This window comes from Miniopterus schreibersii (genome assembly GCF_964146895.1).
Source record: "Miniopterus schreibersii genome assembly, chromosome: 1".
NCBI classification, from domain to species: domain Eukaryota; kingdom Metazoa; phylum Chordata; class Mammalia; order Chiroptera; family Miniopteridae; genus Miniopterus; species Miniopterus schreibersii.
The window spans coordinates 198516821-198544331 of NC_138101.1; the positions used below are offsets into that span (position 1 = coordinate 198516821).

Consider the following 27511-nt stretch of genomic DNA (forward strand, 5'->3'; position numbering starts at 1 on the left):
GGGTTTTGCTGCTGTTGCACCGCGGAGGGCGGGAGCCGCGCGACGAGCGGCGGCGGCGCACTGACGTCACGCGCCGCGAGCCAGCCAGCGCACGCGGGGGCCGTCGCGCCTGCCCCAATCCGGGAGGAGCCCAAGAGAGTGGGCGGGGCCTCAGTGGCGAACCTGCAGACCGATTGGCAGAGGAGGAGGAGCGAGAAGGCGAGCGGGCGAATAGGAGCGAGGCGGGGCGGGCCGGGCCAGCGCGGAAGTCTCGCGAGGTCGAGCTCGAGCGCAGTGTGGCGGCGGCGGCGGCGGCGACGGCGAGATCTGGGCTCGGGGTGAGGAGTTGGTATTTGTGTGGAAGGAGGCGGAGGCGCAGGAGGAAGGGGGTAGAGGAGCGCCGGCCCGGAGGGCGGGAGGAGGCGCGGCCAGAGCGGGAGGCCGAGGCGCGGTGAGGCGGGGCGCCGGGGCGAGCAGCGGCCGAGCGAGCGCGGGGCGCACCGAGGCGAGGAGGCGGGGAAGCCCGCCGCCGCCGCCGCCGCGCCCGCCCCTTCCCCCCGCCCCTTCTCCCCCCGCCCGCCCGCCGCCTTCCTCCCTCTGCCTTCCTTCCCCACGGCTGGCCGCCTCCTCGCCCGCAGCCTCGGAGCCGAGGCCGCCGCGGCCGTGGCGGCGGAGCCCTCAGCCATGGCCTCGGGCGACACTCTCTACATCGCCACGGACGGCTCGGAGATGCCGGCCGAGATCGTGGAGCTGCACGAGATCGAGGTGGAGACCATCCCGGTGGAGACCATCGAGACCACGGTGGTGGGTGAGGAGGAGGAGGAGGAGGACGACGACGAGGACGGCGGCGGCGGCGACCACGGCGGCGGGGGCGGCCACGGGCACGCGGGCCATCACCACCACCACCACCACCACCACCACCCGCCCATGATCGCGCTGCAGCCGCTCGTCACCGACGACCCGACCCAGGTGCACCACCACCAGGAGGTGATCCTGGTGCAGACGCGCGAGGAGGTGGTGGGCGGCGACGACTCCGATGGGCTGCGCGCCGAGGACGGCTTCGAGGACCAGATCCTCATCCCGGTGCCCGCGCCGGCCGGCGGCGACGACGACTACATCGAGCAGACGCTGGTCACCGTGGCGGCGGCCGGCAAAAGCAGCGGCGGCTCGTCGTCGTCGGGCGGCGGCCGCGTCAAGAAGGGCGGCGGCAAGAAGAGCGGCAAGAAGGGGTACCTCGGCGGCGGAGCCGGGGCGGCGGGCGGCGCGGACGCGGGCAACAAGAAGTGGGAGCAGAAGCAGGTGCAGATCAAGACCCTGGAGGGCGAGTTCTCGGTCACCATGTGGTCCTCAGGTGAGCGACCGCGCGCGCCGGCCTGCGCCGGCCCCCGGGATGTTTTTGTTTTGAAGGGAAGCCATGTTTTATGTGTGTGATGGGCGCCGCCATCTTCTTCGCTGGGCAAGTATGGCGGCCCCAAAAGATGGCGGGCAGGCCGCGGCGGGGGCGGCGGGCGGCGGGCGGCGGGCGGCGGCCGCGGCCCGAAAAAGATGGCGGCGGAGGAGCGGCGCCGCCCGCTAGGCCGCAATGGCGTAGTTTCCTCGGACAGGGCGGCCCCGCGGCGCGGGCGGGGCGGGGCGGGGCGCGCTCGGGCCAACGGATGGCCCGTCCGCTCGTTGTCTTCGGCCCCCGCCCGGCCGGCTCTCCGCGAGGCCGGGGGCCCAGGGGCTCGGGGCGCGGAGAGGGCGTTGGTGAGGCGCACGGACCTCGCGCCCGGGCCAGGACGGGCCTCCCGCCTTCGTCTTTCCCCCGCCCTCCTCTAGGGGGCGCCGCACACCCTCAGGCCGCCCCCACCCCCTTCCGCGGACCCTCCACTGCTCCCCCGAGGCGCCTTCGGAAGGGGGCGGGGGCGCCCGGCCCTTTGCTCCCACGCACCGCGCAGGCCGGCCCCGCCCGCGGCCGCGCTCTCCTTCGCGGGGCGGGACTTCGCGGCGCGTCGGGCTGGCGTGTGCGGGCTCGGCGGCCGCAGGCCTGTCACCGCGCCGCGGCCGGGCCTCGCCTGGGGCCGCGAGTGTTTGCACGCAGCTGTTAGCCCTGGACGTTTTCGGAAGTTTTTTTTCTTGAGTGTTCGTCTCTTTGCAAATAGGTTGGCTGGCTCCGCCACTAAGTTAATAAAAGCGAATACGTGCTTTCTACCTGATAGGAAGCTAACTCATGGTTTCCGTGAAAAGGACGCGCGGAAGCGACTCTTTCCTATTCTAATACTGCTTTGAACAGCTAGAAAAAATATTTAAGGCCTATGTAAATCTTTTGCACAGAATACTTATAACTTTCAAAAGGTTGTATGTTTCTTTGATTTTTTTTTTTTAATGTCCGTATCTTATTTATTAATTACCTAAATTTCTGGGATAGTAAGTAGACGAAGGATAATCCTGCCGTAGCTAACCTAGTACCTGTGTTGGTTAAATTTAATACTAAGTTTAAGTTGCAGAACCCTTCCTCATAATTACTTCAACGCTATTTCATAAATTATCAAAATTGGAAAGAGTCTCGAAATGTGACCTTTGAGTATTAAAGGGTTTTTAAAGTTTAGAGGAACGAATGAAATAGAAGATGAAAACTCTGGACTGAAAAGCTGGTCTGGTTGTATCTGCTGAAAACCCGACTCCGGACTATGCAAAGGGGATCAGAGCTGCTGCCAAATTCTCAATAGCAAGTGCTAACAGGCGCTGCTCTGCTTTTCAGAGGGCCTTTGAGTTTAGCAGGAGCTCTATGTTAAAATGCAACCTGCCTACTTTGGGACTTACTGATTATCAAAAGATGCCTTCTGTATGTTTTGGTAGCCCAGAGTGATTGCCCACTGATTATATTAGAACTGAAAGCCATGTTTTTGCACTAATAGGAATGGAATAAGGGAGGGGAGAGGAGGTGTTGGTTGAGTTTGCTGAATGCAGGATTCCATTTGAAATTCAATAGAGATGCGTATGTTAACCACATAAAATTAAATTTATTTTTTCTTATTGTATGGTCATGTTGGTTTTATGGTTACTTAGAAAACCAGGGAATTTTACACTTTCTGCATTTGATCTTGCCAGATTAACCCACTTTCAATACCTTGCAAGTTTGGTAATAAGGCTTTACTTGATAGAGTGGTACCCACCAAGTCAGTCGGGGACAAATGTCTCAGGGCTTGACTAATGGGAGTTAATTTACACTTAAGTCAGTGTTTAAAAGTCCTTACTTCCCCTGTGCAAGTGGCACTGCTTACCTGGTTGCACAGTTTGGGGAAATTACCCCTCCCCCCCCTTTTTTTTAAAGAATTCGTTGTCTGGTAAGTTGCAGAGTGCTCTGTGCATAAAGGTGGCTGTAAATATTTGATGGCAAGAACATAATATGTCCTATTTCCTGAGACATGTTTTGTGGGAAACTATCCCCCTTCCTTTCCCTGCTGTTTGGAATTATTACCAACGAGAAGTTAAGTCGTTTGTCATTAACTATGTATGTCCCAAGTTAAAATTCTCAGTACACAGTAGTTTCATCTTCAGACTTGAACTAAGGAGATAATCGATAAGAGGTGAAGAAATCAAAGCAGGTTAATTGTTAAGCTGTGTGCGTGTGTGTGTAGGCAATGTACTCACTGGTTTTGCCTACTTATTCTCATTTGATTCTAGGTGTGAGAGTTTCAGCTATACTGTAGTTTCACTAAAACATTCTTCTAGGTTGGAGTGAGCTCTGTGAGGTGACAGCTTTGCCTAAGCCCAAGCTTAGTTACCTGAAGTCCGTAATAAAAGTAATTGTATATATAGGGTCATATTCTCACAGCTCTAGTTACTTATTAGTGCCTCTTGGTTTAAAAAAAGGCTGAGTGGGGAGCCCAGTATGTTTGTGGAAACCAAATATTTGGATTTTATGGGTTTCTTTTGCTTGTGTACCATCTTACTTTCCTATAGAGTAACAGCGATAATGTATGGTTGGTATCTTTTGAATGGAACAGCAGCAAGGGAATGTAGCTTATAGGGTAGTTTTAGATCTAAAAGGTCTAAAGTCCTTAGAGATCTGCTTTTTCCTTTTTGAATTGATATAATGCACATGTGCACAGTTTAGTAGTTTCTAATATATTGACCAGGTTGTGTAACCATGACCACTATCTAATTCCAGAACATATTCATCGTCCCAAAGAGGAACATCTTACCTGTTGTCAGTCACTCTCCATTTCCTTCTCCCCCCAGCCCCTGGCAACCACTGATCAATCTACTTACTTGTTTCTCTAGATCTGCCTGTTGTGGACATTTCATTTAAGTGGAATTGTATAGTATGTGGCCTTTTGTGTTTGGCTTAGTCTGTTTTAAAGGTTCACCCATGTTACAGGATGCGCTTCCTTCCTTTTTATAAAAGGCTGAATAGTGCTCCATTGTATGGATAACACAGGACTTTGTTATTTTTCATGTGAGAAGGTTAAGGCCCAGGTAAGGCTGAACACATTTCAGTTTTGTTTTTTTTTTTTAATCTATCTTTACTGATTTCAGAGAGAGGAAGGGAGAGAGAGAGAGAGAGAGAAACATCAATGATGAGAATCACTGATCAGCTGCCTCCTGCACGCCCCTGACTGGGGATCAGTCCGCAACCTGGGCATGTGCCCTGACCCGGAATCGAACCGCAATTCCTGGATCCTAGGTCGATGTTCAACTGCTGAGCCCTGCCTGGCGGGGCCATTTCAGTATTTAATCACAAGTCCACTGTTTTCATTATTATTAATTCATTGCTTTACGGACCTGTTTGGTTTTTTCCTGGCATATCATTAATGACTTTCAATATTGCCAGATTTGGGGCACAGTATTCATCACTGCTGTACTGCTGTATAGGAGTGACGTTCTATTTACAGAGCTTATTATAAACTAAACCACTTAACTAAAGCCTTGGGTGGAGTAGGGAGGCTAATGATAAAAAGCTGAGTATTTAAAACATTTAGTTGTGAGAGAAACCTAAGAAGGCTTTAAAGTTTTGATGTTTCGGGTAGTTAGAAACTGTGGCCTTCGCTCAACGCTGTTGATATTTTAATTATCTTCTGTTAGACCAAATGCAGAAGTGCTTTGTGCTGGATCGAGCAAAACATCTAAGACCGGAAAACCTTCACTACTAGAATCAGTAAATTGAAAGAAAGTCAAAAAGTATTAAATTTTTTCTCTGTGTTATATATTCAGAAAATTCAAGTATGCCAAAAATCACTAGTTGTGACCATTTGCCATTCCTCTGTGGATTTCCATTTTCTCTTTTTTCACCCTGCTATTTATTACTAAGTAGGAATGCCATAAACATAAATTCCCATGGAGCCAAGCTAAAGAAGCCTCTCCAAACTAATGACGTCAACCCCTACGTGGGACAGCCTAAATCATAGATCCGGATTCCTGACCTGGTAGCTCTCGGAGCCTGGCTTACTGAAAAATCCTCTGCTGTCAAACTCTCCAGTCCAGGTTATTAACCTTTTCTTTTCCCTCCCACTATCAACAGCTGACTTTCCTTAGTGGGGGAAAAACACTATCAGGAAAAGTCACAGCTCCTGACCTACCTCCTAGCATTTCAGGCTTTTAGAAGAGAATAAAATAATTTTTTGAAAGTATGCCAGACTCCTGGGCGATATTTACAAAAGGCCTTTCTATTTGTTTTGTTTTTGAAGCCTGCATAGTAAGGTTGGTTGGTTTTAAGGCTAGGAAATTTAGGGCCCATAACAGGTTATTAGCAGGGGAAAAAATTATTAGAATGAATAGTTCTTTTTTTTTTTTTTTTTTTTTTTTACTTCAGAGAGAGGAAGGGAGAGAGAGAATCATCTATCGGCTGCCTCCTGCACGCCCCATACTGGGGATTGAGCCCAAAACTTGGGCATGTGCCCTGACCAGAAATCGAACCATGACTTCCAGGTTCATGGGTCCGTGCTCAACCACTGGGCCACACTGGCCGCGCACTCGACAGTTCCTAAGATCTGCCTTTTTGTTGTTACCTCCTGATCTGTTTTTCCCAGGTGACCATTTTATAAACTCTGCTCTAACTGCTTCCCATAGGAAGAGTTTGCAAAAGTGAAAACTTTTTATAATTTTAGCATTTGGGTATTTACCAGTGAGTTGTATTTTATAGTATTATGGGATAAACTCTTAAACCTTGTGTTTAAAATTTGGCGTCTTACACATCACTTGGATGTTGAAAGTAACATGCATTTAACTATTGTCAGCAAGATATTAGGAAGATGTGTGTAGGTTTTGGAAGTTTGTTGACTCTTGTATAAATTTGTACCTTCCTTTGTATGATGGGCTTTAATTACAGTAAAGGAAAGGAACCATACTAGTGCTAAGTATCTTCTTGTTAGTAGGTCCCATTCTATGTTAATTATCAATAACAGCAAGCCTAGTGGTTTCTGGGAATCCTATTAGTAACATTATCAAATTTCCTCTTTAGAGGGCAGGGACCAAAGTGTCTGACCTTGTCATATCTTAACTTCTGACCTTGGAATCTTTGTAAAATGACTTGTTTGGAGTAGGGGGATCCCTAAAAACATTTTCAGTTCCTTTATAGCAAAGGAACTCTCTTCCCTCTGTTACAGTAGGAAACAATAGAAACAGTACATTCCGTTTCTCAAAGCATAGCTCTTTAATTGAATGTGACCTGGTGAATATTAGGGACTCTATTGAGTAAAATTCTTAATAATCATTCGATTACTTAGTCTTACTTTCAGATAGGATTAAAGGTTAAAACAATCTAACTGGAGGAAAAGGGGTCTTTATATATGGTGAGAGGAGAAGGCATGACTTTGGGTGGTGGGCACACAGAGCAATATACAGATCTTGTAACATAGAAACCCACACCTGAAACCTATATGTTCACATTAACCATTGTCAGCCCAATAAGTTTAAGAAATAAAGAAATAAAACAGTCTAACTGGTTGTGATGGGCTTTTTTTTCTTGCATAAATAATATAATTTCTTTATTAAGTTTTTAACAAGAACTAAATACAGACCTGGATTTCACACACAAACACACAAAATCTGTTCTTTTCTGATTTTTCTAAGACTTTGAAATCAGATGACTTCATTCCCTGGTTTAAAAACCCTTCAAACACAACAATGGAAATGTACTTAATTTCACTGAGCTGTAGACTTAAAAATGGTTAAAATCTTAAACTTGATGTTTTGTATGTTTTAACATGCCCGCACCCCACAGACATCCCATTATATTTAGTAAAGTCCAAACTCCTTATCACCTGCAAGGCCACACACGACTTGGCCCCTGCTGTTCTCCTCTCTTCCGGGCTCCCATTATGCTCCAGGAACCTTCCTGCTTCCTTTCAATTCCTTAAACTTGTTTCTTAGCACTTTTTCTTAATCTCTGCTTCCAGTGCTCTGACCCCTGTGATCACATTCTTAGTGCCACCTTATTTTTCAAGTCTTAGCTCTTAGAGGCCTTCTCTGCTCATTGAAATTAGTGCGCAGACAGTCCACTCTATCTCCTAACTGTTCTATTTTCTTTGTAGCACTGTCTGAAAATGTCTAGCCCCTTTTAACTTGCAATGCTTGTCTGTCTGCTTCCTCTAGAATGTGAGCCTTGGGCTATGACCCTGCAGCCTTAGAAAGGCACTAGGCACATAGAAGGTTCTCAGTAATTAGCTGAGTACAGGAAGGTTGTACATAAGGCAGAACCTTGGCCTGTAGACCAAAATACTATTATCATCTGTTACAAAGGTGGGAAAGTGTTCAGGGTAAGACGAGGCTGGAGAAGCCTTCCCTTTTTAGAAAAGACATGGACTTCAGAATCAATCCTAGATTCCAATCCTAGATCTGTGACTCACTGTGCTTCTTTAGATACAGTACTTGGCATTTCTGAGGCTTGATTTCTTCAACCAAAAAATATGGGTTAATATCTTACAGATTTTTGTTTGAATTAAGGAATGTGATAGTTGTTGTCATAAAGCAGGTACTCAGTAAATGATAGCATTCGCTGCTTAGGTGTCCATTAGTGGGGAAAGGTGGAAACAACCTGTGGCTCACTTTTGCCTATTGCTTAGCAGTGAGTCTCAAATATGTAGCTCTCCCCTGTTTCAGTGAAGGTTTGGGTGATGGCAGTGGTGAGTAAGGAATGTCATTTTTGCTAAAAGTCACCTAGAATGGTCAGACCAAAGTTAATGGCCTAAAATGGAAGGTGAACCCATAAATACATAGGTAGGTAGATGTGAGAAATGGTTTTAAAAAATAGAAAATCAGGATTTAAAAAAAAGGGAAGCATTAGTGCCCTGGCCGGTGTGGCAAAGTGGTTAGAGCATCAGCCTGTACATCGAAGGGTTGAGAGTTTGATTCCTGGACAAGGACATGTACCTGGGTTGCAGGTTCATTCTCGCCCCCCTCCCTCCTTTCCATTCTCTCTAAAAAGCAATGGAAAAAATACCCTCGGGTGAAGATTAACAAAAAAAGGGAAGCATTAGAGTCACCCCCAATGAGCATCCTGGCAGTTCAGGTACCAAAGGAGACCATACTACCATTAGCTGATTCTAAGACGGGGAAACCTTATAAGGAAAATGAAACTTTTCTTAGGACTGAGTTGTAAAATAAACTGCTTTATAGTTGAGGGGGGGACCCCTGACTAGTAGTAATGCACAGATTCCAACCAGTCAGGTGTCACATTTCACACACTGTCTTAGTAGCCAAAAGACAGAGTATAACTTAACTGAAGATGGTTCATAATTTTCTGTGTTCCTTACTTGCTTAATATAGTTTTTTAAAATTCAACATTCTTTAAAATCCATTGAGCATAGGACCTACTGTTCTCCTTAAACCCAGCAGGGAAGGGAAAAGTGGACTAAAGGAGTTTTTCCATACTCCTCTACTTCAGACACAATGGTTAACGTTATAAGGTAGGTGCCATTCTCTTTATTCATTAACCAAGGAAACCAAGCAAGGCTCAGAAATAGGAGGGAAAGGCTTCTTAAAAGATTTAAAAAAAAAAATTTTTATTTATTTATTTTTTTTAGAGATGAGAGAGAGAGAGAGAGAGAGAGAGAGAGAGAGACACTGATGTGACAGCATAGCATCAATCGGCTGCCTCCTGCACACCCCCTGTTGGGGCTTGAGCCCACAACTCAGGCACGTGCCCTTACTGGAAATCAAACTGGCAACCTCTCGTTGTATGGGAAGATGCTCTAACCAGCTGAGCCAGGACGAGCATGTACCTTATATCAGACATTGAATCACTTGAAAAAAAGTTTGGTGGGAGCGTGGAGGGCAGGTACTTTCTAACCTCTTCTCTGGACCAGTAGAATGCTCCCAGCCTTTCCATTTAGTTCCTTAATCATACCTTTTGGACTGTAAATTACTTTGAGTCTCTTTGCTTTGCCTCTCAAACTAGACTTCCAGTAATTATAGCTTTGGCAACATAGAAGGAAATGGAATAGCTGAGAAATGGACTTATTACTATATACCTCTTCCACCTTTTTAATAGTTTCATACACAAAAAATAGAGAATGTCTAAAATGTGAATGAATTGATTGTCCTACTGAAATAATTCAAAATGTGTGTCCTATTTATGAATGGCATTGGCTAGCTTTTGCTTTTCTACCTTCCATTTTAGGCCATTTAACTTGGGTCTGATTTTAGCAGGTAATTTGTGTTTGACCAGAGGTTAGTGACACTGAAATCACCCAATCCAGGGTGGGGAACCTTTTTTCTGCCAGGGGCCATTTGGGTATTTATAACATCGTTCTCAGGCCATGTAAAATTATCAACTTAAAAATAAGCCTTCTCTATTTGGTCAACATTTAATTAACTCACCCCTAATGTGATGACTGGAACTGCTCCTCTATGGTGAGGCCTTATATGGCCACAGGGCTGGGCGTTCCCCACCCCTGATGATCCAGAGTTTTGATGAGAAGTCCTCAATATAATTTCCCCCACCACCCCACTACCTGTTTGAAGCAGTGCCTTGTATTCTCAACTTTTTCCATATAGGAATTGTGAGGTTGGTTTCAATTTGCTTTGCCCAGTTGTGTTCTGGTAATCACAATTATAAATTTAAGTTACACTGGTTATAGAAACTCATTGCAATGAAACTGCTAATGTGGATTAACTCTGTCTTCTTGAAATAATGAAGGGGTAATTAACTGCATTCACCTTCTATTCTCCAGAGGGAAACTCCGGAGAGGAATGTATATACATACAGATGACCTTTGAACAAAGTGGGAGTTAGGGATACCCATCTCCTCGCAGTTGAAATTCCACGTATAACTTTTGACTCCCCCAAAACTTTGTTGTCCCTTAGTATCTATGGGATTGGTTCCAGGACCCCTGTGGATGCCAAAATCTGAAATGCTCAAGTCCTCTATATAAAGTGGTGTAGATCAGTGCAGTGCATACAGTTGGCCCTCTGCATCCACAGACACCCAACCTCTCATCAAAAACAGTAACAGGTATTATTGGGAAAATACACATTACAAGTGAATCTGTGCAGTTCAAACCTGTATTGTTTAATGGTCAACTGTATACAATAATTTTTTAAAGTAGATTTAGATACTTTGCTTCATTAGCATGCTTTACCTAGGCGGGTATTGGTAGCACCCCATTGCCAGCGGCACAACTCAGCAGCATACATAACTTTGGACATTGAGAGCAGATCAGTTAACACCTTCCTTTCCCTCATACAGCAAGCCTACTTCCTTAGGAATGAAAGGAATATAATGGCCAGTGCAGACAGAGAAAGGCGTCTTTATTTGAATGCATTATAACAGTAAAACACTTTTTTTTTAAATGTATCTTTATTGATTTCAGAGAGGGAGGGAGGGAGAGAGAGAAACATCAATGATGAGAGTCATTGATTGGCTGCCTCCTGCATGCCCCACATTGGGGATGTGACCTGACCAGGAATCAAACCACGATTTCCTGGATCATAGGTCACTGCTCAACTGCTGAGCCACACTGGCCAGGCAACAGTGAAACATTTAAAAATAAAATTATAAACAAAAAGGAAAGTAGCTTTGCACTACTATATATTTTTAACAACGGGAAACATGATACATTGGTCTGTAAATTTAATAAAAAATACTAGTTTCCTTTTTAGAGCATCATAAATTTCTACTTGGCAAAGACTTCTGAAGATTTTCTTTTGCAAAAATCATATAAAATGGCCAAATAATAACAAACACTGACATTATTTGATATATTGCTTTAATATGTGTCCAGCTCACGGTGAAAATGAGACAAGCATTATCTTTGATTTCTCTGGCAAATGAACCTAGCATCTTTTACCATTTCTTTGGCAGTCTTTTCCAGAATATGATTGTTTTTTATGTAAATAGTTTATTTCCTTGCATTTTGTTGTTAATGACCCTCTTTACAGTTTTTGTGCCTCTGTCTTCAAGAACTTCTCAAATTAACTTGGAAGTAATTAATACACTGTTTATTAAGCAATAAGTAAAAAACATGAAAGTATACAGTAACCACAGCAATTATTTAGAACTTGGACCAACAAAAGATTGTTTTTAAGGCAAGGATATTGTATCACTGAAGTTCAGGAATGCAGGTGTATAGTGATAATCAAAAACACACTGACTTCTAGTCAGTTTTATTACGGTTTTTTAAGTTGTGTACAGACTGTGCATTTCCTCTCTGTACTTGGGAGATACTCCTTCACTGCGAACCACTTGCACTCGTTATATCACTGAGCCTTGGTAGACAAAACTAGTTTTCTCCCAACATCTTGACATATCTCTTTAGTAACTTTTGCAGAGTTCCTCATTCTCTCAACATTGTAATTACCTGGGTTTTGGTTCTGAGTTCTGTCCTCTTTGTCCATGTATTTTTCAATAGATCATAGTCTATATTTTGGTGGCTTTAAATGCAGTCTGTATACCAGTGATCCCATATATTTCTCCAACCTAGATTTCTTATCCCCCACACCTGCATCTCCAAGTACCACTAGATGTTACACAGGTATCAGTGGAACTCCAGACCCACTCCTGCACTGTCTTTCTTCCCCATTGTCCTGATCAGCTCAGGGTAACACCGTCCTCCAAGGAATGGAAACAGGAAACGGACATTCCTGTTGTGTCCCCGGGCATTGAGTCATTATCCAGCCATATACATTTCTCCTCTAAAATCTGTTTTAAAGACTTTACAAATGTCCTTTTTGGTAGTAAACTCCATTGTTTAATAATCTCACTGTCAGAAATTTCTAGTTTCAAATAGAAGGCTTTCCACTGTAGTTTAATCCAATTTTCTCTAAGTGAAATCTCATCAAATCAAAAGTCAGCAAACTTTTTCTGTAGAAGGGTTGGTTAGATAGTGATATTTTAGGTTTAGAAAGTTCTGCAATCTTTGTTGCAACTAATCAACTCCATGTGTCATTATAGCTTAAAAGTAGTCATAGGTGGTCTATAAACAAATGAGCTTGGCTTTGTTCCATTAAAACTTTATTTATAAAAATAGATGGTATATTTGCACGTTATCATTTATAGCAGCATTATTCACAGTAGCTAAAAGATGGAAATAAGCCAAGTGTCTGTCCATCAGCAGATGAGTGAATGAACAAATGCTATGCCCCGGTACAGGTACATTAAGCAGGCATGATAAAGAATGCCATTTTGATATGTGCTACAACATGGATAGATCTTGAAAACATGCTTGGTGACATAAGCCAGGCACAGAAGGATAAGTACTGTATGATTCCACTTTTAAAAGGTACCTGGAGTAGACAAATTCATAGAAACAGAAAGTAGAAGATAGTTTACCTGGAGGCTGGAGGAGGGGTTATTTAGAAATGGGCACCAGGTTTCTTTTGGGGGTGATGAAGTTGTTGGTATAGATAGTGGTGATAGTTACACAACATTGTGAATGTACTTAATGCCACTGAATTGCACATTTTCAGAGGGTTAAATATGTTCATATCTTTCAGCAAAAAAATTTTTTAATGTGGAATAAAAAGTAAAGAGTGAAAATAGGGTCTGTGAGGCAGGCCGAGTTTGACCCACTGCCTGTACTTGGAGAGTATAAAGCTTTGCCAGCCTCTGCTTTAGGCTTATTTCATCCATTTTTATCAGCTGGCATCTTGATCTCAAAAACTGAGGGCAGAGACTTTGTTTTGTTTCTGGCTGTTGTTCCTGGTGCCTCGAACAGTGCCAGGCACATAGGAGGCCCTCATTTAGTTACATGTTGAACTAATAGAGTGAATGATTTAGCCTGCGATTTCTTTATAGCAGGAGGTCAGCCTTTTTCCTGCCCCGGCGTACTTGAGATGTCCTCATCAGTAACGTTTTCAGAGCAGCAGTGTTTCTCAGTCTTGGTATCATTCTTATATCAGGAATATAAAACATCAGTGAAGGAAAATAGCTTCCCTGCCCACCATTGTGTTTCTGTGTCACTCGACAGCTGATGTGTGCTAGCATTGTGCATGTCAGAGAGATTGGAGGTGAATCTGGTCACCGTGTGGAGCCCCAGCCTTGTGACTTATGATCATTAACTACATTTCCTGAACTTTCTTATTGATACACCCAGCTATTGTTTTCTTAGGCCACTTCTTGCCTGGATGGATAGTCTTCATCTGTCAGTGGGTAACCGGGGAGACGTTATCTAGTTGGGTTGTTTGTTTTTGCTAGGCATTGTGCCAAGTGGTTTAATTTTTTCCTTTATTTTTTAAATTTACCTTTCCTGTTGAAAGTATTACAGATGTCCCCCCTTTCCCCATTGACCGCCTCCACCCTGCCCGTTTTCCTCTTTATTAATTTTATTTGGGTGACGCTGGTTAACCAAATTATACAGGTTTCAGATGCACAATTCTCTCTAGTTCTCTCTAGTTTCAAACAAGAGGCAGCTGAACTTAACGGTTGAACCCACGGGCCTTAGAGTTAGACTTCATGAGTTCACATTTGCCACTGACAGGCAATCCTGAGCAAGGTCCTTAACTTTCTGTGCCTCACCTTTGTCCTCTGTAGGATGCAGTTGCTCATTTTCCCACCTCATCGGGTGATGCATGTGGTGATTAAAATAGTGCCTGCCCGCAAACATTCAGCTGCTGTTCTCTTCTGCAGTTCCTTGTAGTGACCTACAAGAGTTCCTGAAATGCAGAGTGGTGGGAGAAGAGGGACATTGAAAGTTTAGCACGGTTGTATTCTGTGCTTTTCCTGGCTGAGAGGGGCTGAGCTCGAATGGAATGAGCCTGCGTTCTACTGTTCTACCTGGATCTTGCTCTCATCCTGTGGTGCCAGAGAGAGTGAAGTGCTAAACAGTTCGGTGCCGCTTTGAGTAGTGACATTAATTGCAGGATTTGGTGTGGTTCGTTTTTGGTCATGCGTTTTAACACTAGTGGGAGGTAGTGCAAGGTAAAAGTTGAACACTCTTTTAAGTCTGAGAGTTTTAACGTTCCTGCTCTTTGTGGAACAGTTTGGTGGAGAAACAGAACATTTCAGTTAGCATTGAATTTTTGGAGCACTTGCTTTCTGCTTTAGGCACTAGAGTGGTAGGAGGCTGGTTTTGGCCTCTGGGTCCTTCCCTCCAGTTTGAGGCCAGGCCAATAAAGATTCACAACAGCGTGATTTAGAGTTTGGCGGGTGTTATTAGCAGTAAATAATATAGGAGTTGAAAGAAAATGTAAGAATGTGAGGCTAGAGCGATAGAATCAACAAGCCGTTAGAGAATTTGAGCAAGGCTTGGAGTGAGGCTGGCATTAGAGAGCTGAGGGGGCAGCTCATGCTTGTGTATTAACCTGTGGGAAAATGGCCGGTTGCAGCATGAGGGGCAGGTGCACAGAAGAAATAGAGGGTGAGACTAGATGTGTTCAGATGGGTCAGACCGCATAGGACCCAGTGAGTGTGCCAGGCTGAAGTAGTCTCTGCCTCTCCTGAGGCACCGCAGACAAAAGCGTATTGGCCATATTTTCTATATCAGTTTATCCTTTGGAGAATCACTAGAGCAGAACATGATTGTGAAGCTCAGGTAAGAACTTCCAGTAGTCATTTTAGGCTTGAGGTAAAAAGAACTAAGTTGATGGCGGTGGGACAAAAGATGACCTTTTAAAAATGATCAGTAGGGCTTGGTGTCTGTGATACAGATTAATCACGGGGTCAGTACTCCTTACCCTATAACCTGTTGGATTTGAGATGATGGTGAGACACACGAGTTAGAGATGTCCTCTGGTCTTCACGTATTTGCTGAGGGCCAATCATGTGCAGACTTTGAATAAGGCTCTGCAGTTACATGGGGTCAGGACTGACCAGCACCTCTGTCCCCAAGGAGCTGGCAGTCTGGTGGAAGAGCCGACAAGCATCGCAGGGCTATGACAAGTCGCAGTCAGTGGGTTGCATGAGGAAAGCCATGAGGGTGGGGCTCTGAGCCGAGGCGCAGTGGACGAACCGCAGGCCAGTGCAGCCCCCGCAGAGTGAGGGGGCGAGTGAAGGACCGGAGGCGGGGCTCTCTGAGGGGGCGCCTGGGAGAGACCGGGGGCTCACAGGAAGCCAGCGGTAGGCCAGAGGTGGATCTCTGAGAGGTGATGGGAGGAGCAGCAAGGAGCCCAAGGTCAGCCAGGTGGAGAAGTAGATGAGTCCAGGGAAGTGGGTGCCAGGGACAGTGAGGAGCCGCCCCATGGGCTGGGAAGGAGCACTCGGAGAAAGACCCGCTGGGTTTGGCATCGAAGATTTTGGTGACTTTCAAGCAGAAACAGGGTTTCAAGGGTTTAAGGAGGAAGACTGGGTGCTTAAGAAATTGAGGTGTGGCTATACACCTCCCATTTAAGAAGCTGCTAATGAAAACACTATATAGTTTTTTAAATGTATTTGCCCACATAGACATTTTTACTCAGCTAAGATCATCTTTTGATGTGCTTCAGATGAAAAAAAAGATATTGACCATGAGACGGTGGTTGAAGAACAGATCATTGGCGAGAACTCACCTCCTGATTATTCAGAGTATATGACCGGGAAGAAACTTCCTCCTGGAGGGATACCTGGCATTGACCTCTCAGATCCTAAACAACTGGCAGAATTTGCTAGGTAAGTTACAAGAACTTTCCTTTAATCATGCTTGAGTATTGCCAGCTGTATTTTTTTGTGCCTACATTACAATGGTGGTTTGTATTCTTGCTCTAGGGAAACGTTTGAAAACAAGCAGTTTGTTTTAGTTTAGTTTTTTTAAAATATATATTTATTGATTTCAGAGAGAGGAAGGGGGAGAGAGAAATAGAAGTATCAATGATGAGAGAGCCATTGTGATCGGCTGCCTCCTACACACCCCTGGCTGGGGATGGAGCCCACAACCCCAGGCATGTGCCCTGACCCTTAATTGAACTGCAGTCTCCTGGATCCTTAGGTTGATGCTCACCTGCTGAGCCACGCCCAGCTGGGCCGTTTATTTTTAATGTGGGTGGCACCATTTTAGATCCTTGAAGACAGTAAGATGAAGTAAATACTCTAATTCCATAAATGACATTGCTTGAGAATAAATAAATTGCACATAATTTGTTTGGAAATGGGTATCTTTACATTACCCCCTGGCCTGCTTGTGTAAGTTTCAAATTGTGTGTGTTAACCGGGCTAAGATGCAGGAGGCCTGGGTCTGTACTGCATTTGTGCAGCTGACCACTGAGAGGATTTCACCTATTCACCAGGGTTTCAGTGGCGCACCAGGGAAGCTCTCGGCGTTTGTTCATTTAAACTGACGTGACAGAGATCAGGTGTTTATGACTGGGACCCCATGACTGTCCCAGGTGAGCTGTCAGGAAGGTCATGACTGTCCCAGGTGAGCTGTCAGGAAGGTCTGAGCCCACTGGATGTTTGTTTTGCCTAAAACGGTCTGGGCTTTTACAGAAGCCTCTGCCCATTTTTACATTACTGATTTTCCGGTACTGTTTGGCAGTTTTTACGAGGGCATGAGAAAACCCAGAGAGGTACACTTTTAAATAAAATGAAATGAACTAATAAACTGGAGCGGAGGGTCATATCCTTTCCCTACCTGAGGCTGAGCGAAGCCTGGAACCGCCCGGGAAATGTAGGTGAGGCCCGGGTCAGGAAGAGGGAAACTTGTGGTCCTGCACTGTCTAAGAACAGAGTGGGGCGCCTTTTCTCTTTCTCTTGAGAGCAGAGCAGAGTAGGAAAGAGCTGGAGGCCCTGCCAAAAACAAGGTGGGCGACCTCTTGCCATTTGGAGCCTCAGTTTCCCCACATGTCAAATGGGTTTAAGAATTCTGTTGTGTTTTAACAAAGGGATTCCAACACTGTTCTCCTGTCCAGTGAAACTAAGTGTAGAGAAAATACACACATTAATTTATTTCTAATTTATTATGACTTAACAAAAAAGTTAAGGCTCAATTCTTCTGTTAATGACATTGTGTTCTGGCTGTTAATTGTCATTCATATTATAATTACAGGCCTGTATGTCAAATATTAGCCACCCCCCTCCCGCAGTACAAATACAAATGGAATCTGTAGGATACATAGTCATCAGTAAGGTTAGAGATTTTGGACAGATTAGGCCAAATGTCATGCCCGTGTTTAATATTGTCATATGTTCTTAAAGTTGGCGCCCTCTTCCTTATTGTATTAAGAACTTAGTGGGGATATGATAGGGGCTGTATCCCAGGATAGAGATAAATGGGACATGGGTCAAGGAAAGGGTTGTGGTTGGTGGCATTTGACTTGGGCCTTGAAGAGCATTGGGCTTTGATGAGTAGGTGGGTTTTCACAGTGAGCATGGTGCGCACACATTCCAAGTCCAGTGTATAATCAGAGAACAGCAAGCAGTCAGGTGTGCCTGGGACGTAGGGTGCTGTGAAACAGTAAACATGAGAGACGAGAGGAGACAGTGGGAAGGGTGATTAGAAGCTTTGCCCTTACCCTGGCCAGTGTTGCTCAGTTGGTTGAGCGTTGTCCCATGCACCCAGAGGTCACTGGTGTTCAATTCCTGGTCAGGCCGCATGCCTGGGTGTGGGCTCGATTTCCAATAGGGGGTGTGCGGGAGGCAGCTCATCAGTGTTTCTCTCCCTTTCTCTCTCTCAAAACAGAAAACCAATAAAAACATTTTTTTTATAAAAAGCTTTGCTCCTTAGATAATGGGAAATTGGAAGAAGGTGTTGGCCTGGGGTTCCGCAGTGTTTGGTTTTAGGTGGTAATGAAACATCCATTTTGGACTTGAGGTGGTTTGGGGAAGTTGGGGTGAAAGTCATCTGATGATGGGTGGCTGAAAGCCCGGAAGTGTTAGGTAAGTCAGCTCTCTGAAGGAGAGGTTTTGGAGGGGAAGGACCTCACAGGAAGTCCTGGGAAAGCCTTTGTATTCAGAGGGTAAGAGGAACCAGGGAGGGACCAGACTGTCATTTAGGTGAGGAGGACGAGACTCAGGGCGGTGAGCACAGCATTGAGAGAGCCATGAGTCTAGTCCGCAGGACGCCGAGAGGGAGGAATGCAGTCCTAAACTGTATACTGTGACATGACTTAGTGGAGGAGCAGAGAGTGTTACAGAGGGAGCCTGTGGGAGTGAGCAGTGGATGACCCTTGGCACTGTCCACCTCGCTGGAGAATCAGGCAGCTGATGTGGAAACTTGTCCCCAGTCCTCTGAAAAGAAAGTCCAGGGTCTTTCAGCCCTAAACCCAGGAGCCATGTGTCACTGTTGTGGAATAGAAGCCTCTGCGTGTTTCCCAAGTGGCCTTCCCTCTGCATCAGGGCTCCCTGAGACCTTGCTCTTGAGGACCCAGGCACCAGATACCGCAAAGGTACAGTTTGTGAAATTTCAAAACACTAAGGATAAAGAACCTAAAAACTTCCAGGGAGAAAAGATAGAGGTCACCTTCAAAAGAATGATCATTAGACCTGAAGGAGACTCTTCTTCAACAGCAATAAATACCCAGAAATTCTCTGTTAGACAGTGGAGCAGTGTTCTGCAGTTTCTAAGGAAAAATTATTATAAACACAGAATTATTGATCCAGCAAAGGCATCAAGGACAAGATTTGTTGTACGTTGCATGCATGCTTTCTGAGGAGGTCACTTGAAGATCTATACCAGTAAAATGAGAGTGAACATCAAAAGGAAGGCTTCCTAAAGAATACAGTCAAGCCCAGCTGGCGTGGCTCAGAGGTTGAGTTTCGACCTAGGATCCAGGAGATTGTGGTTGGATTCTGGTCAGGGAATGAGCCGGGGTTGCGGGCTCTATCCCTAGCAGGGGGGCGTGCAGGAGGCAGCTGATCAGTGACCCTTATCATTGATGTTTCTCTCTCTCCCTTTCCTCTCTCTCTGAAATCAATAATATATATATATTAAAAATAATACAGTGAAAAGGAAACCAAGAAGACAGCTGTGCAAGAGGCTGGAAACCCTCAGTTTAGTACAGGAAGTCTGTGGGTTGTGAGAATTGCTACAAGAAAAGTTGGCCTCTTTCAGTAGTGGACAGGAGGAGTGAGAAGCTAGAAAATCTTGGTGGTATGGGAAAGAGTCTTCTAAAAATTAAAAGATAATCAGAAACTCCCTGCAAAGGGGCCAGGATGAGGAAAGCAGTGCCCTAAAAACAGGGCATACTACCGACAGTATTTGAAGAGAGAACTCACTTGATTGACTGGGGAAGGCCCTCCTGGGCACTGAAGCTACTCTGTTGGTCTTTGAGAGCGAAAGGTATGATCCTGGCACATGGTTAAATTCTGCAGTAAGTAATATTTACACAATCACCTGACTACAATGTGTGTATTTCTGTTAAGGTCAACCTGCTAAAGATTTCATTTGTATACAGAATAGAATGAGATCTTGATCTTCTTGACAGTGTATACGAAGTAAAGGTGCAGGTTTGGCCTCATTCTCACCCCTATTTCCCATGGTATCTTGAAAAGATGGTGTAAAACTGAAGAAATCTCTAATCGGACAGTGGTGGTAGTGAGAAATAGAGTCTGGAATGCCCTATTTTACACATTTTGAGTATGTGCATAACAATAGCTGAATGGGATTTCCCAGAGGCCCCAGAATTGGTGACTGAGACTGAAAGCTGAAGGCACCAAGTTTCAAACCAATTGGGGCCGGACTCCCTCTTGCTTGCTTATAAAGATCCACAGACCTTGATCTGATCTGCTGGCCTCCAGTCTTGGTCCACTTCCTCTTGTAATTTGGCTGTTGGCGTAAGGGGGCGTGTCAACCGCCCTCTCCTCCTCCATATACTGGGTGCTGGGGTTCTGCAGTGGGCTTGTAACAGACCATGGGATGTCTCAGGCTCCTGCCCCACTGACCCTAGACTGCTTAGTAAGTCAGTTAGTGTGGGGGCAAGTATAAAAAGTTACTTACATTTGAAAGTCATGGCGTTTGGGAGGTGGAACTATGGGTGACTTATTTCCTGAAACGTCTTTTTAGTAAATACTTCAAAAAGGGTCAGTGGGTGGGAACTGGCGAGTTCTATTTCCTGATTAAATGGACAACTTTTGTTCATTTTTCATTAACTAAAGTTAGCCCTTTGGGAACCTTTGGTCTAGAAAGGTCAGAATAAAGAGTGCTTAGGCCAGCCCCAAGTTGCTGCTTCGTTCTCTACCCACCCTGGGACTTGAATCATAGGACTAATGTAAAGGTGGGATGTGATCATGGAAGCTGAAAGTACCTTAAATCTCTTCAGTATCATCACGTGAATATGTACTGTTATTTAGGAGATAATTCATTTAACAAATGTCACATTTATCTAAGGCAGCATTGTTCTTTGCGTAGTTCTTTACCACGCTTGCAAACTAGCTGTGTTACACCGGCACCTCCATCTCGGCAGCACAGGTCCCAGTTGGTGGTTCCAGTCTGAAGTCAAGCAAGCTTCTTTAGCGGGCAAGAGGCTTACTTTCATTCAAGAATCATTGCTTCAGAAATGTAATCTCGGCTTCTGGGACAATGCAGATTTAACTTGGCAGGAACTTCTGGTTTACACAGTGCTTTACAGGCAGTTGTGCCAGGAAATTCCTTCAGTTTCTGATCCTGGAGTCCAACCTCTACTGTGTCTTCCTTCCACAGATGCCGAATGACACAGTATAAAACCAGTCATGTCCTAGGGAGCAGGTTTTCATTGTTAATTGAATTGGAAAAGTCTCTAGTTTGTACCTGGCTCCTCGCATAATTTCTAACACATTGAGGAGGCCTTTTATTTTACCCCTGTGCCTGTCTTTCTCCAGTCTCACAGTCCTTTAGTTGGAAAGGGTGGTTCGGAGCACCAGACCTGGGTTAAGTATAACTGGCTTTTTTTTTTAAGGAATTAACTCATTTTTAGCTAGGCCCATTTAACACATAGCCGATGATAATCATAGCTATCATTTCCCAAGAGTTTAATGTGCATCACCTCTTTCAGTCTTCACAGCTCTAAAGTAGGTAGTGTTTTACCTTTTTACAGAGTAAGAAACTGAGGCTGAGAAGTTAAGTAATTTGCTCAAGGTCGTGAAGCTAGAAGTCAGCATCAAGTCACACATCCCATCCCGTCTCATTCGTAGTGCATTTGCTGTTGTCATTGTTGTCTTTGGGTCAAAAGATCTTTGTAAAGTATCACAGTTCCTGAAAACTCTAATCTTGGTTACTCTGACTAGTTTGGGCAGTCAAGAAGATACTCATAGTATATGATTTTAGTCTTTTTTACAATTTTTGGATTTCATATATATATATTATTTTTTTTTTAATTTTTTTTTTTTAAAATTTTGCAAGTTATATGTCAATTGGCGCCGTGTGAAGATTTTAGTTTTTATTCACAAAACTCTTTGAATCTAAGTATACTTCTTTGGGAAATGACCTTTTCCCAATGTTTGTATTGGAACAAAGTGTAGAGCATTTGCTGTTCTGAGTGGAGCAGGATGATTTGCCAAGCAGCTTAAGAGTGGTTGCAATTAAATACCTTCCACTTCCTCTTTGTCCAAATGCATTTTAAACTCGCACACATTTTGAAAATGACATTTAACGAAAAAGCACTCAATATTTTTAAAAATTAAGAATTGGGTAAACCGTACACAGCCCCATTCTCTTTTGTGAATATTTGAAGTTTTTCATGATAAAAACCATGTTTTTAAAAATGAAGTTCCTAGGAATACTCTAAGAAAGTGTACGGGGTGTGGGAACCCAGCTGAGCCGCATCTGCCTTGCTGGCACAGATACCTCACTGTCACTGCCTCCACATTCAGACCTTGAGATGGGCGGGTCAGGGGGAAAGTTGTCTGTACGACTTCTTTGTCAATCCAGTGGGTATTTTTAAAATGTTGGTTTATTGAGAGAATTTGCAGGCAGTAAGATTGACCCTCTTTTAGGTGAGTACCATTCTATGAATTTAGATACACAGTCGTGTAGCCATCTCCACAGTTGAGACATAGAACATGTCAGTGGGGTCGTCAAAGGGTAAACGTTCTTAATTGGGAAGGCCGAAGCTTGGTTCTTACTATACTCTTCAGTTGGTACTTGGAGTAGAACCTTTTGTATGAATCACTCTAGTTTTCCAAACTTTGATATAACCTCCAGGTGGCGCAGTGGCACCAAGTTTTTGTCCTACCTAGTTTTGTGAACTCAGATCCAAACTCTAGGATTGAGTGATATTTAAAATAACAAAGGCTATTCAGAGCCCTGTACACAACAGGCCCTTAGGAAATATTTGCTAACTGATGTGGTAATCCTCTTAAGTACAAGAAAGACCCAGTACCTACAGGGTTGCAGTGGGGAGAGGATATTAGACTGAAAATGTAACCATGTAAAATCCGAAGTCTACAGTCTTGAACAAATTCCTCAGAGATAAATTATAGCTGCCAGATAAACTGTTTCACCTCTGCTCCTCCGGGGCATGGAAAGTTTAACTAGGTGACTCATGAGTTAGGTTTCATAAAGTAAGAAGCACCAGCTAGCCCTTGTCCCAGATCGAGGTGAAGAAGTGTTTTAGGGCCTCTGCAATAATGAAGATGTCAGCAGGACCCTAATAAAAGAGTGGTGGTCAGTGAGCTCTTGGTGAGGGATCATTGCCTTAGTCGTTTATTAAATGTGCACCCTCCTGTAGGAGTGTGCGATGACAAAACTAGGGACAGGAAGAACACCTGTTCCAGAGATTTACATCTTTTTTTTTTAGGAACTCTTAATTTCTCACCTCTCTACCACACACAGATCTGTAGGGAATGTTTGGAGAGAGAGTTTTGACAAAAGACCAAATGTTGGTTCAGTGGAAATAGCAGGTAGGTAAGTTACTCACTCAGCAAGCTCTCTGGACAGGAATTCCACACAGGGATGGCTCTGGCTGCCCAGGGATCGGGACTCTCACCGTACCACCAGCATCCCCCTCCCTCCAAGCAGGGCCAGACTTCCCTGTCCTTTAAAAGAAATGTTCTTGGTTTTTGAAAAACCAGTGGTGTGCTAAAAATTAAACAGGATGAAGAGCGTGGGGTGTTCCCACATGTCTTCCAGTCCCTAGGGGCTCCTAAAGTAGCCAACAGTAGTTAGAGCAGTTAGGTTCCCTTCCAGAGCTACTACACCCATGCCTGTAAGTAACTGTGTTTCGGAGGACTGTTCTGTACCCTTCAAAAAAGATCTAAAATATCATTTCTGTCAGTATGAATGGGTCCCCTCCCTTTTTTCAGCAGTTGTATTGGGACATGTACTTTTAAGACCCTCAGTATCTGTTTCTCTGTTTGAGGCACCCTTATTGTCACAGCAACTGCTCTCGGATACATTGTTTCACTCCCACTAGGAGATGCCTCTGGTTTTCTGGGCTGTTGATCTTTTGTATTTTTTAAAGAGTTCGGTGGAAGGAGCAGATAGTTGAGTCACACAGATTGCAGCACCGTCCTAAGCTGCCCCCCAGCTCATTAGCAGCGCAACCCTAGGCCACAGCCCGGTCTTTCTGAGCATCTGGGTTTTAACCTGCCAGTGGTGGGAAGAGAGCTTCACACGCGTAGGTTCTCAGAATGGGAGTTGTGTCCGTCCGTCCCCCCCCCCCCCCCCCCATGGAAGCGTATTGTAATCGTAGCTCTTGTACTTGTAAGGAAAGCATTTCAGGGACTATATGATTTATGCCAGTTGAGTCTACCCACTCCTACAAATCTCTCTCTCTCTCTCTCTTTTTTTCTTTTGGTAAGAATGAAGCCAAGAAAAATTAAAGAAGATGATGCTCCAAGAACAATAGCTTGCCCTCATAAAGTAAGTAATGCTAGGGGGAAGTGTTCACTAGAATGTTAATGAAGCTTTAGAGAGATTCTAAGAAATTTGCACTTTTTACTTCTGTTTTCATATTTGAAATTAAGTGAGGAACTGAAATCTTTGGTGTCTAAATTCAAGAGACTATTTTGTGATGTAAGTTTTGTTCAGTAAAGGCCACTTAAATTTAAATACAGTTAAATGGGGCACCAGCATTTTTATTATTACTATATACTGAATATGCTATGTCAGGATTTTATTTCTTCTTTTTGGATCATTAACAAGTCAACCTTAAGACATTGGGTTGTGTCTCACCCATGGACTTTTATGGGACTATAGGCTCATTATAGGAATTTGGAGGTTATTTTGGATGTTGCCAATGTAAGCCTAATAAGACGTCATCATTTTCTTCACAGTTTTCTATACTTTGTTAATTGTGTGTTACTAAAGGGGTACTTAATTGTTTTCAAATGTGATTTAGTCTTTAAGATGATAGTCTAAAAGGTACTTTGAGTTATTGGGTTTGATTGGTTTCAAACTTAGTTGGATGTAAAACTAACAGAAACTATCACACAGGTGCAGAAAAACAAAGGAGAGAATTTTTGAATGGAATAAAGAATTTTTTTAAATAGATGTAAAGTGATATTTGTTGGGGCCAAAAAGTAGATACGCATTTGAAAACAGTTCTGCCTTCGAGTGCCTGCCATCTCTCTAGCTTCTCTGTCCACTTCTTGAAAACCCCATTTTCTAAATGGAAACTCAGCCTAGGGGTCAAGGTGAAAAAAAACGGTGGCTTTTCCCGCCCGCCTTTCTGCCTGTGAAGCTGTCCACTGGTTGGCTTGTGCTGTCCTCTGTCGTGCTGTCTGTCATTTCCCCCACCCACTCCATCACTGGGCAACAACTGCAGAAGAAATTGGGCAGGACATGCTTCTCTGAGCGCCACTCCCATCTGCTGCCCCGCTCGTATCAGTTTGCCTGCTGCGTTTCCTAGTGTCTCACAAAATCAATTTCTTCTGTAGTTGCCATTCCTTGGAGACCCTCTTGCTTCTTTCTCTGTCAAGAAGGGGAAAGAGGCAGAGAGAGAAGAGGGAACAGTAGGCGATGGAGAGTGACAGCCCATTCTTGCAGCACAGAATATGGGGCCCACCAAAGGTAGTGGTGGACTGCCGTCATTTTAACTCCATTTATTTCTCAGGGCTTCTGTTACTTCATGTGGGGGACGGAGTTGGGTGAGGCAGCGGTGGTGTAGTAGCTGGAAGCCGGGGTGTTGGGTTCTACTCCCAGCTCGGCTACTGTTAGTGTGACCTTGGGCAAGTCTACTTAAAGACATCTCTAAGCCTCAGTTTCCTCATCTGTAAAACAAGGGTTTACATTAAATAAGGCCTTTTCCAGCTGTCTGTTCTTTGTCTTAAATAATTTAATATTTCTACTGTAGTACTAAGTAAAATTAAAACGTAGGGCTGGGGGTTGTTTTATTTTAAGGTGTCAGTGAAGGCTGTTCAGTGCTTGACCCTCTGTCCACTTTGCAGCGTGAACCGCTAAGCTTCTCTCTCTGTTTGAAGGGCTGCACAAAGATGTTCAGGGATAACTCTGCCATGAGAAAGCATCTGCACACCCACGGCCCCCGAGTCCACGTCTGTGCAGAGTGTGGCAAAGCTTTCGTTGAGAGCTCAAAACTAAAACGGCACCAACTGGTTCATACTGGAGAGAAGCCCTTTCAGGTAGAGCCAGTCCCTCCCTCTCCCCCCCACCCCCACCCCTCGAGTGTAGGCGGCTGCAGTGCTGCCTGGAGGGCCCAGGAAGCGAGTGTAGGCAGGCAGCCCCGGCTCAAGGAGCGACGGCCTGGTGTCCAGTCACTGGAGGAGCTGCCCCGCAAGTACAGTTAACATCCTGTTGCATTTTAGAAGCCCATGAACAAGGGAAAGTACTCAGTGCAGACAGTAAATCTGACCTGATTCTTCTTGAAGGCACCAGAAGCCTTCCTTTCATTTGTACACAGGTACTAGGACCTTAATATCCTATTTTGGGAGACCCTTGCTGTTTTGCCAAGGGTTTTCCTTACATTGTATTAAGCAGTTAGGGAGGGCTACCATGGGTCTTGGGGGTTGTTCATGCAGACTTAGAGCTCCATGCCCACTAATACTAGAACACAGCTAGAAAATTTCCCTGGGGCAGGAAGGAAGGCATCAGGTCATAGAAGTGGGCTGCCCTCCAGTGCGGCGGTCCTCGTGTCGCTGAGCGGGCTCTCTCTGTCTTTCCCCGACAGTGCACGTTCGAAGGCTGCGGGAAACGCTTTTCACTGGACTTCAATTTGCGCACACATGTGCGAATCCATACCGGAGACAGGCCCTATGTGTGCCCCTTCGATGGTTGTAATAAGAAGTTTGCTCAGTCAACTAACCTGAAATCTCACATCTTAACACATGCAAAGGCCAAAAATAACCAGTGAGAAGACAAGAGAAGAGCCTTCTGGACCTCGGGAAGCATCTTCCAGGAGTGTGTTTGGGAATTAAATATGCCTCTCCTTTGTATATTGTTTCTAGGAAAGAATTTTAAAAATGAATCCTACACACCTAAGGGACATGTTTTGATAAAGTAGTAAAAAATTTAAAAAACTTTAATAAGATGACATTGCTAAGATATGACTATCTTGCTCTGTAATCTCGTTTCAAAAACATGGTGTTTTTGTAAAGTGTGGTCCCAACAGGAGGACAATTCATGAACTTCGCATCAAAAGACAATTCTTTATACAACAGTGCTAAAAATGGGACTTCTTTTCACATTCTTATAAATATGAAGCTCACCTGTTGCTTACAATTTTTTTAATTTTGTATTTTCCAAGTGTGCATATTGTACACTTTTTGGGGATATGCTTAGTAATGCTATGTGTGATTTTTCTGGAGGTTGATAACTTTGCTTGCAGTAGATTTTCTTTAAAAGAATGGGCAGTTACATGCATACTTCAAAAGTATTTTCCTGTAAAAAAAAGTTATATAGGTTTTGTTTGCTATCTTAATTTTGGTTGTATTCTTTGATGTTAACACATTTTGTATAATTGTATCGTATAGCTGTATTGAATCATGTAGTATCAAATATTAGATGTGATTTAATAGTGTTAATCAATTTAAACCCATTTTAGTCACATTTTTTTTCCGAAAAATACTGCCAGATGCCGATGTTCAGTGTAATTTCTTTGCCTGTTCAGTTACAGAAAGTGGTGCTCAGTTGTAGAATGTATTGTACCTTTTAACACCTGGCGTGTACATCCGTGTAACAGAAAGGGCGACAATAAAACAGCAATCCTACAGAAAGAGTATGGCAGAAAAAGACCTGTAAGCACAGTCTTCTTTCCTTCTGTTGTCCAGAATAAGTATAATTCTTGAGCCTCCCCGAAATTGGAAGCTAAATAAAGCAACTCAAGTTTCCTTTA

At 44.4% G+C, this 27511-nt stretch overlaps 1 protein-coding gene across 1 annotated transcript; it reads left to right on the plus strand.

Moving 5' to 3' along the window:
- Nucleotides 1-270: 270 nt before the first annotated feature.
- YY1 (YY1 transcription factor) lies at nucleotides 271-27511 on the plus strand. The gene is made up of 6 exons (XM_081118343.1): nucleotides 271-317; nucleotides 618-1330; nucleotides 15821-15983; nucleotides 24024-24084; nucleotides 25644-25802; nucleotides 26348-27511. Exons 2-6 carry the CDS (start codon nucleotides 664-666, stop codon nucleotides 26528-26530), a joined length of 1233 nt encoding a protein of 410 aa, XP_080974469.1. The 5' UTR covers nucleotides 271-317; nucleotides 618-663; the 3' UTR covers nucleotides 26531-27511.

Coding starts and splice junctions, on each gene's coding strand:
- YY1 (XM_081118343.1), top strand. CDS start 664: ATGGCCTCGGGCGACACTCTCTACATCGCCACGGACGGCTCGGAGATG. Junction 1,331..15,820: donor GGTCACCATGTGGTCCTCAG/GTGAGCGACCGC, acceptor GATGTGCTTCAG/ATGAAAAAAAAGATATTGAC. Junction 15,984..24,023: donor CAACTGGCAGAATTTGCTAG/GTAAGTTACAAG, acceptor TCTTTTGGTAAG/AATGAAGCCAAGAAAAATTA.